Genomic DNA, 10,122 nt, shown 5'->3' on the forward strand with positions numbered 1-10,122 from the left:
GGTGTAGTATCGCCGTAAATTTGCGGCGTTCCAGGTCCTTGGGACTTCGTCGCCGTTAAGCCGTTCGAGTTTGTATGCTCCTTTTCCGATTACCGCCTTGATTCTGTATGGTCCTTCCCAGTTGGGGGTGAGTTTCCCTTCTCCTGGGGTCGGGGGACCGATGTCGTTTCGTCGTAGGACGAGATCGTCGGTTGCAAATTCTCGTCGGATGACGCCATGGTTGTATCTTAAGCTGATTTTCTGTTTTAGGGCTAGCTCTTTGATATGAGCTATGGTTCTTTCCTCGTCAATGAGGTCTCGTTCTGCTTCTTCGTTGTTACCGCCGACTGTTTTTCTGGGGCTTGGGTCCCCAATTTCTACCGGGATCACCGCTTCCACACTGTATGTTAATTGGAAGGGTGTTTCTCCTGTGGTCGTTTGCGGTGTGGTTCGGTATGACCATAGGACCGATCCGAGTTCGTCAGCCCATAGTCCTTTGGCTTCATCGAGCCGCTTCTTGTGTCCTTTGACGATTATTTTGTTTATAGATTCCACCTGTCTGTTTGTTTGGGGGTGTTCTACCGAGCTGAAACGGTGAGATACGTGTAATCCTTCTAAAAATTCTCTGAACTTTTTGTCAGCAAATTGGGTTCCGTTGTCCGAGATAACGATCTCGGGGATCCCAAATCGGGTGATGATCTGTCGCCAGAGGAATTTTCGGCATTGGGCTGCCGTTATGGAGGCTAGGGGTTCGGCTTCGATCCATTTGGTATAGTAGTCTATGGCGACGATGAGGTATCTGAGTTGACCGGGTGCCGTAGAGAAGGGCCCGATGAGGTCGATACCTCAGGTGCCGAACGGCCGTTCCGCCGATATGATGCTGAGCTGGTGAGGGGCGGCTTGGTGGATATTGGCGTGCCTTTGGCATTTGTCGCAGTTTTTAACTATTTGTATGGAGTCTCGGATAATTGTGGGCCAGAAGTAGCCTGCCCTGATGACTTTTTGGGCTAACGTTTTGCCTCCGACATGGTGGCCGCAGCAGCCTTCGTGGATTTCGCGGAGTATGTACTCCGTGTCCCCGGGTTCAATACATTTGAGCAGGGGTTGCGAGAATCCGCGTTTGTATAGTTGTCCTGCGACAATAGTATAGTTGGCGGCTTCCCTTTTTATTCGCTTTCCCTCTTTGGGGTCTGGCGGCAGTGTTCCCTCGAGGAGGTACTGTAGGATAGGGTGGGTCCAAGACCCCTGGTTTGATAATGTCAGATGAGCGTTGGTTGTCGTTGACATGGAAGGTGACTTGACGACTTCCTGGATTAGTGATTTGTTACCGTGTCCAGGTTTGGTGTTGGCTAGTTTGGAAAGTAGGTCTGCCCTTGCGTTTCGTTCCCTAGGAACGTGCTGTATGGTGACGTGCTCGAATCCTTCTTTTAATTTGTTTACCTTGGTGAGGTATTGTTGGAGTAGGGGATCTCGTGTTTGGTAGTCTCCGTTAATTTGGGAGCTGACTACTTGGGAATCGGTATTTACCTCTAGGACTTTTGCTCTAACCTCCCGGGCCAGGGTTAGGCCTGCTAAGAGGGCCTCGTATTCTGCCTGGTTCTTTGAGACCGGGAATTCGTATCGTACTGACTGTTCGATTACGACTCCATTTTGGCTTTCGAGAATGACTCTGGCGCCTCCGGAAGTGATGTTCGAGGAGCTGTCAACGTGTAGCTTCCATGATTCGGGGGTGGAGTTTCCTGGTGTCATTTCGGCGATAAAGTCGGCCATGGCTTGTGCTTTGATCGCGTATCGGGGTTCGAACCTGATATTGAACTGGGATAGTTCGATGGACCATGCTAGCATTCTGCCCGCTAGGTCGGGTTTTTGTAGCACCTGCTTAACCGCTTGGTCAGTTCGGACCGTCATGGAATGGGCTTGGAAGTATTGTCGTAGGCGTCGGGAGGCTGTAAGGAGTGTGAAGGCTAGTTTTTCTAAGCGTGAGTAGCGAGCTTCCGTATCCTGTAAGACTCTGCTTATGAAGTATACGGGTTTTTGTTCTTTTTTCTCGTTTTCACGGATGAGCGCTGCTGCGAGTGCCTCCTCTGTTATGGAGAGGTATAGGTAGAGTGTTTCCCCTGTTTGGGATTTGGCGAGGATTGGTGGTTCCGCTAAGACTCTCTTGAAATGTTGGAATGCTTCTTCGCATTCCGTCTCCCACTTGAAAGGGGCTCCTTTTTTCATTAATTTGAAGAAGGGGATCGCCTTTTGGGCCGATGCCCCGAGAAAGCATGATAACGCCGTCAATTGGCCGGTGAACTTTTGGATGTCTTTAAGGTTTTTTGGGCTCGTCATTTCGAGGACGGCGCGACATTTCTCCGGGTTTGCTTCAACTCCGCGTTGCGTGATTATAAAGCCGAGGAACTTCCCTGCCTCCATTCCGAAGGCACATTTTGCCGGGTTGAGTCGCATTTGGTGCTTCCGTAGGGTGTTCATTATGACCTTGAGGTCGTCGGTTAGTTGCTCACCAGATTCGGTCTTGACGAGCATGTCGTCTATGTAGACTTCTAGTTTGTTTCCAGATAGGTTTTGGAATATCTTGTTGACGAGTCTTTGATAGGTGGCTCCCGCGTTCTTTAGGCCGAAGGGCATCACTGTGTAGCAGTATGCCCCGTCTGGGGTGATAAACGCTATTTTTTCTTCGTCTGGGCGGTGCATCGGGATCTGGTTGTAGCCAGAATACGCATCCATGAAGTTGAGGTATCGGTGGCCGGATGCGGCATCTACTAGTCCGTCGATGTTTGGTAAGGGAAAGGCGTCCTTTGGGCAGGCTTTGTTGAGGTCCGTGTAGTCGACGCACATTCGCCATTTCCCGTTAGACTTTTTCACTAGTACAACGTTGGCCAACCATGTCGTGTAGGGGAGTTCTCTGATGAAGTTGGCTTCGAGTAGGGCTTTAACTTGCTTTTTGACCTCGGCGGCTCGGTCTGATGACATTTTTCGTCTCCTTTGTGCCACTAGTTTAGCTTTGGGGTCCACGGCTAGCCGGTGGGACATTAGATCGGGGTTTATTCCCGGCATGTCGGCTGGTGTGAATGCGAACAAGTCTCTATTTTGCTTCAGGAGTTGGGAGAGTTCTTCTTTAAGATCGTATGGGAGGTTCCTATTAATGAAGGTGTATTCTTCCTTGGTTGACCCTATTTGTAGCTTTTCCATGTCTCCTTCTGGTTCTGGCCTGGGTTGGTCGTCTTGGCGGGCGTCCTGGTCGGCTAGGAATATCCCGGCTGCATCTCGGGATTTCTTCCTTAGAGCTAGGCTGGTGTTGTCGCATTCGGCTGCGACCTCTCGGTCCCCGTGGATGGTACCGATGGATCCGTCCTCGGTTCTAAACTTCATGAGGAGGTATTTGGTAAAGATGACTGCGGAGAAGTCGTTGATTGTTTTTCTTCCGAGAATCACGTTATAGGCTGTGGAGTCTTTTAGGACTACAAATTCGGATAGGATTGTCTTCTTCTGGCTGCTTGTTCCTATGGTGATGGGAAGGGTGATTGAGCCGTCTAGTTTGAGGAAGTTGTCTTCGAGTCTCGTGACTCCGTTGCGGTGTGTTTGGAGGTTGTCTTTGTGGAGCCCGAGCTTGTTGAAGGCTCCTCGGAAGAGGATGTTCGAGTCTGCCCCGGTGTCTACCAGTATCCGTCGTACTAGTCCTGTTCCGATTCTGGCCGAGATGACGAAGGGGGCATCTTCGGCCGAGGTGCCGTGCTGGCAGTCCTCTGGTAAAAAGGTTATCGTGTTGTCGGCTGTAGTGGTTGGAGTCTGGTTTCTGACCGCCATTACTTTGAGGTCTTTTTTCATTGTTAGTTTTGACTTGCTCGATATGTCTTTGCCCGTGATGACATTTACTATAATGGTCAGGTCGTCTTCTAGGCTTCCTCTGGGGGGTTGCTTCTGGGTTCTCGGGTTACGCCCGTCTTTTTTCGGCGACCTGTCTCTTTCCGCGCGCCTGGGTTCTCTGATGATTTTGGCAAATTCTGGGAGCTTGCCGTCTCGTATGGCTTGTTCGAGGGCGTCTTTAAGGTCAAAACAATCTTGTGTTTTGTGACCGTAACCTCGGTGGTAGTCGCAGTAGAGGGTTTTGTTGCCTCCCGTCCTTTCTTTGAGTTGTCGGGCTTTCGGAATGATGCCTCGGTCTGCTATTTGGTGGTATACTTCCGTAATTGGTGCTGTCAGGGGTGTGTAATTAGAGAATTTGCCAATTCTTCGTGGTCGGTTTGTATTTGTCGGCCTGGGGTGGTCTCTTTGATTCTCTCTGGGTGGTGGATTTTGGCGAGGAGCTGAGTTGCCGTGTTGGGTGTTACCGTGCTGTCGTTTGTTGGCGGCGACGACTTGACTGACTTCTTCGTCATTGATGTAATCTTTGGCGACATTCTGGATCTCGTGCATAGTCCATACTGGTTTGGTGGTGAGGTGTTTGCGAAAATCTTCGTTCATGAGTCCGTTGGTTAAGCAGAGGCTCGCAACGGAATCCGTGAGCCCGTCGACCGTTAGGCATTCATCGTTGAAGTGGTCGAGGTATTTCCTTGTGGATTCTTCTTGTTTTTGCATGACCCCTAGCAGGCTGATGGGGTGTTTGGCTTTACTAATTCTAGTTGTGAACTGGGCCATGAACTTTCGTGTTATGTCGTGGAAATTGGCTATGGATCCGTTTGGGAGGGCGTTGAACCATTTGATTGCTGGCCCCGCGAGGGTTACCGGGAAGGCTCTGCATCGGACCGCATCGGCCGCTCCTTCCAGGTTCATCCTGGCCTCGAAGGCCGTTAGATGTTCCTGGGGGTCCTTGGTCCCGTCGTACTTCATGTCGGTAGGTTTGTCGAAACCTTTGGGGAGTTTCACTCTTAAGATTCTTTCTGTGAAGGGTGTAGCTCCCATTATTGTGTGGTCGTTTCTTGTGCGCTTGGTATTTCGGTGCCTCCGATCTTCGTCTGAGTCGTGTTGATGACTTAGATCTCGGGAAGCGCTGCGGTTGTGTTTCTTGTTGTACCGCTGTTCCGGCGATTTCTCGTGATCGTGGTCGCGCGAGGTGCTGCGACCGTCTCTCCTATCGCGTTGTTGGGTCGGCAACCTGCCGCGGCGGGATCTTGATCTGGAAGTTGCCTGGCTTCCATGTTCGTTGTTGTGTTTTTCTCTGTTGCTCAGCTTGCCTTCAAGCTCTTGGACTCGGAGGCAGAGATCCTGGATGATCTGTGCCGCTTTATCCCTAGCTTTCTCAGGATGTCGTTGGTCCGTGACGACGTGGTCGTTCATGTGGTGGATAGTGCTTGCTATTCTTGCTTGGTTCGTGACCTCCCGGTGTTCTGGAGTCGGATGAAGCTGTCGAGAGTCATCCTGGCTTGAGGGGGTTTCCTCCAGGGCGTCCCCCATCCGGCTCGGCTAGCGCAAAGGTCCCCACAGACGGCGCCAATGTACAAGATGTCTCTGGTACGGGTTTGAGAGATGGATCGGGAACCTGCAGGTCGAGGCAGATGCCGGATCGCTTGACTGGAGTAATGGGGGGAGGTACCTACAAAGACACTCCGACGCTCAAGTCAGAATGGATCTAAGAGGTAGAAGGTGTGAGGAATGAATGAATACCTGAGGGACTTGGGTCCTCATTTTATAGGTGTTGGTGAGCATCTTATCTTTTCTTATCTTATCTGGCTAAGATAAGGGAGATGTTTGAATTCGAAAGTCGGTTAGGAGCTCTGGAGGGCCGGTTTCGGGCCTTCTGGAAGATGGAGATGGGTCAAACCCGAGGAACCGGGTTCGGGTTTAGTCGTGGGTCCGGGATCCGTGGGCTGGATCCGTAACACATTTACACTTTGGCATTGCTGTAGAGGAATGTAACAATAAAAAGTTAGAAAAATTCAGTCAAAAATCATGTTATATCATTAGAAGAGGTTCCACCTGGTTTTGTTAGATTCACTTTTTCTTCGTTGATGTCAATAATTTAATAATAGTATGATTCTTTTTTAAAAAGAATATTAGTAGTTTGTTAATAAAATTCATCTAGATTCTTCTTCTGAAATCATGATCAGTAATAATGTACATAAATATTCACATAGTAATAAAACAGGGGATTTCAAATGTAACTACCATAAGAAACATGGAAATTGATTATGAATTTATAATCCTATGATCTTTCTTAAGGTGATTAAGCACAAACAGAAAGAAATAAACACATGCAAGTAGAACTGTAACAATGTACAGTCAATCACCTTCAGAGTTGGAAGAGCCAGAAAATTCAAACCTTGAAATGTATATACACATTGAATCTAATTATCTCAAAATAAAACTTCATTCAAATCATGCATGTGGTATTACAGAATGAAGAAGCAAAGCAAAACTTGCATGTACTGAAAATAAGATGCTCCATCATGTACTGAAATTCAACATTTTAGTTCAAAGAATAGTAGTAGAAACAAATTGGAGACTACATGATTATAGGAGTTCTAATACAATGTCAGATTGTCAGGAGCCAATTTCACTAGAGGCTAAAAAGCTTAAATTTTTAGATGAAGATTAATAAATGATTTTTATGTCTAGCAAAATAAATCCCAACGTAAACTTTTTTTTTAATGAAAAAAGCATATATATAACTTGCATGAATGATGAATTTAAAAAATATCAATACATATATACAGACATTCTTTATGTATTGCTATATTTGTAAAAATCTTTGACTTGACCACCCACTATCTAGAAAGTCACATAAACACAAGCATCTAATTGAATGATAGTATAAGTTTTACATCGTTCAGTGTAATAGTTAAACAGTCTTTGAATGTATCAAGCTTCTTAAGAATAACTTGGTATCATCACAGAGAGAAGAGAGATAGAAAACATTAACTTGGTATTGTCAGTTTAAAAAGCAATAAGGCTAAAGCTTTAGCAATTGAAACAAATCAGTACCTTCTATCTAGGTGCAAAATTTTACTTAAAGTGTAGTGACGTTTGATCAAATATTACCAAAATTACTAACACTGGGGAAGAAGGGATTTGAATAATCGTGGAATGTTTAAAAATAATGCATTGGCCCATTAATATCAAAGTGGATTACAAACTTAACTAATCTTCTTTCCATTCTACCCACCATAAAAAATAAACCATTCCAAAAAAATTAAAATACCACTGTCGATTTCACAAGTTAAAAAACCACAGGGCTCAGTAGTAGTACTATATCACTTACAGGTACATACAGGACTACAAATAATAATAATAATAATAATAATAATTAAAAAGAAAAAAACTACACTTCATGTCAAAACCTAAACCAGCCAAAATGACTTAGAGTTTCTACTCACCATATTCAAGAAAGAAGGTCCGTCTACTTTATCTTTAGCTTTGAGCATTTGGAAACAAAACAAGTTGAAAACACAAAAAGAGAATGTTAACAATTAAGTACAGTATCAGGAGTCAGCATTAGAGAGAGACTCAAGCAGCAATTCATTTAAATAGAGGAAACATTAATCTAAATAAATAAAGCTCTGTATAATCATCGCAACAAATCCCTCTTTTGTTTTCTACCACACGTGCAATTCAAAAATCAGGTTATAAACCCTAATAGTTCCCATCTGTGTATGCTAGCAAATTGTTACTTTTGCATAGAAGCATAGTTGCAACTATGAACGCAAATAGCAACAGCAATAGAACGCAAACAGTAGCAGCAACACGAGCTCGAATGCGAACACAAAAGTGAATAGCAGCAGTAACACCAATGCGAATAGCAGCAACAATACAAACACAAGTAGCAGAGGCACAACAGCGAATAGCAGCAATCAATAAAGAAATGTAAAAAACGAAGTAGTTAAAATCTTAGGAGAATGGGAGCAGAAAAGGGTAGGAGGAAGGGAATCGGATTTCGCGGGAAGAGGAGGATTTTTTGCCTACCAAATTGTGTGGAGGGATTCTTTTTAATTTATGGGGTTGTGGAAAATTCTACTATTCAAAATTAAAACTCCCATTAATAAATTTTTTAATAAAATAAATAAAATATTTTATTTTCAAATTCAAATTTACAGGATTTTTTGAAAACCTTCATTAACAAACTCCTACAATTTAGTCTTTTTTTTGTAGTGGAAGTCGCTGCCGCCCCCTCTTCTCAGTATATTTTTACTTGTTTTTGTTTAATTTTGTATTGTTCTCGAGGTATTTATTCTTGTTTTTGTTAAACTTTGTGTTAAATTTTGTGTTTGTTCTTGTTATTTTTAACTATCTGTTCTTGTGATTAAAATTTGTCAAACTTTGTGTTAAATTAAGTATTCTGTTCTTGTTGATTGAATTCTTTTTTTTTAATCTTTTGTAGATTTTACATTTGTTCAGTTGATTTTAGCTTCCAATTTTAAGGTCAACAATGTCAGCTTCATATCCTAAGGTAATATTTTTATTTTGTAATGTGTATGTTGGTAACAATTGAATATGCTGATTAATTGAGAAAAATAACATAAACTGATTAACTATTCTTTGTTATCACAGGATGTTTAAAATAGTGGACCAGGATTTACCGGTGCTACTCTATCCACTTTTGAATCAGTCAGATCTTTGGGATAGTCAAAGTCGATACTGCCGCCACAGCCGCAGTCGCAGCCACAAACTTAGACATAGATGCAGACGTAGACGCTGTCGCTATCACCGCCCAGTGATCAGAATAATGATGGAACTAGATCTAGGAGGAGGAGAGGCAAAGAAATGTTGCTAATGAGTCACCTAATCTTGGCCAATTTGAAGAACCAGGTAACACTAAAAAACCTATTAGACTTAGATCTTGGATGACTTGGGAGCATTTTATAAAAAGATGAAAGTGGTCCCGAACCTAAGGCTATATGTAAATGATGTGGAGCATCTTATGTGGCTGATTCATAAAAAAATGGTACCAGCAATCTTAAAAGTCACTTGATGAGTCAGTGTAGAAAATTTCCAAAGATTCACTTGATTCCACACAAAAAACACTTGTTATGCAGCAACTTAAAAAGATGAAGGAAATGAGCTGGATAATTGTTTGACTTCTGTGTCATTTGATCCTGATTTATGTAGGCAACTCCTTGCTAGAATGATAATCGTAGATGAGTTGCCTTTTAGATTTGTTGAAGGAGAGGGGTTTCGTTATTTCATGAGTGTTTTGCAGCCAAAACTCCATATTCCAGCAAGGATTTCAGTTGCTAGAGATTGTTAGAACTTGTTCATGAATGAAAAATATAAGTTGAAGAGTGTCTTTATCAATTCAAATCAAAGTGTGTGTTTAACCATTGATTGTTGGACTTCTGTATAAAATCTAAACTATCTTTGCCTCACTGAACATTTTATTGATCAAGAATGAAAGTTGCAAAAGAGAATTCTTAACTTTTGTCTCATCAAGAATCATAAAGGTGAAACAATTGGTAGGAAGATGTAAGAACCATAAAATTAATTAACCATTTAAATAAAATAGGATAAATATAATTTAATTGTCTGGAATACGTTCAAAAATTTAGAAATATTAATTAGAAAATTTAAAGGTGAGATTTAAAATCAGTGGATTTTTCGAGTGGGAAAAATGTAATTTTCTGCGAAAAATTACGTAAAAACGCGTATCGGTTGGGACTGCGAGTGAGGGAATTAAACTAATGAGTAGATAAATTTAAGAAGTTGAATTTTATAATTCGGAGAAGTTAAAAATATTTGGGATAGAAAACCGGATGCTAATTTTAAAGGTTTTGGCCTGAAGTTGGGCCAAACACACCCAAAACGCTAACCGGTTGGACCGGATCCAAGTTTGGCATAAGGCCCAACATATATAAGCCTTCTTAATGAGCATTCAGCTCATTTCACCCACCAAATTGAGATAGAGAGGGGCACTGAAGAGAGGAAGAAGAGAAGAGAAGGGTTACACTATTCATTATCTCCTTGTTTGGCTCATATCTTGAGCTACAGAGTTCCAATTTGTGTGCTATTTGTGGCCACGCGAAGCTCTTGACGAGCTCTTCGATCCTATATAAACAACATGGCAAGAATCTCTAAATATATACTCCAATTCTCTGCTCTATACATCTTTGTATTTTGGGTTTGGTTGTTGAGTAGATTTTGTATTTTTGGTTGTTTAGGTGGTATCTTGCATTGGAAAATTATTGGATTTTGTCCTAATCCATAGTGGAT

The 10,122-nt window shown here is 43.0% G+C and overlaps 1 protein-coding gene across 1 annotated transcript; it reads right to left on the reverse strand.

Annotated features, from left to right (window-relative positions):
* Window positions 1-825: 825 nt before the first annotated feature.
* On the reverse strand, window positions 826-5,376 carry LOC148576977 (uncharacterized). The gene is made up of 3 exons (XM_088502821.1): window positions 4,314-5,376; window positions 2,854-3,728; window positions 826-2,682 (listed from the first exon to the last, which is right to left on the reverse strand). Exons 1-3 carry the CDS (start codon window positions 5,374-5,376, stop codon window positions 826-828), a joined length of 3,795 nt encoding a protein of 1,264 aa, XP_088358947.1.
* Window positions 5,377-10,122: the final 4,746 nt, after the last annotated feature.

The sequence above is a fragment of the Arachis ipaensis genome, chromosome B1 (genome assembly GCF_059453495.1).
Source record: "Arachis ipaensis isolate K30076 ecotype BB chromosome B1, ASM5945349v1, whole genome shotgun sequence".
Lineage (NCBI taxonomy): Eukaryota > Viridiplantae > Streptophyta > Magnoliopsida > Fabales > Fabaceae > Arachis > Arachis ipaensis.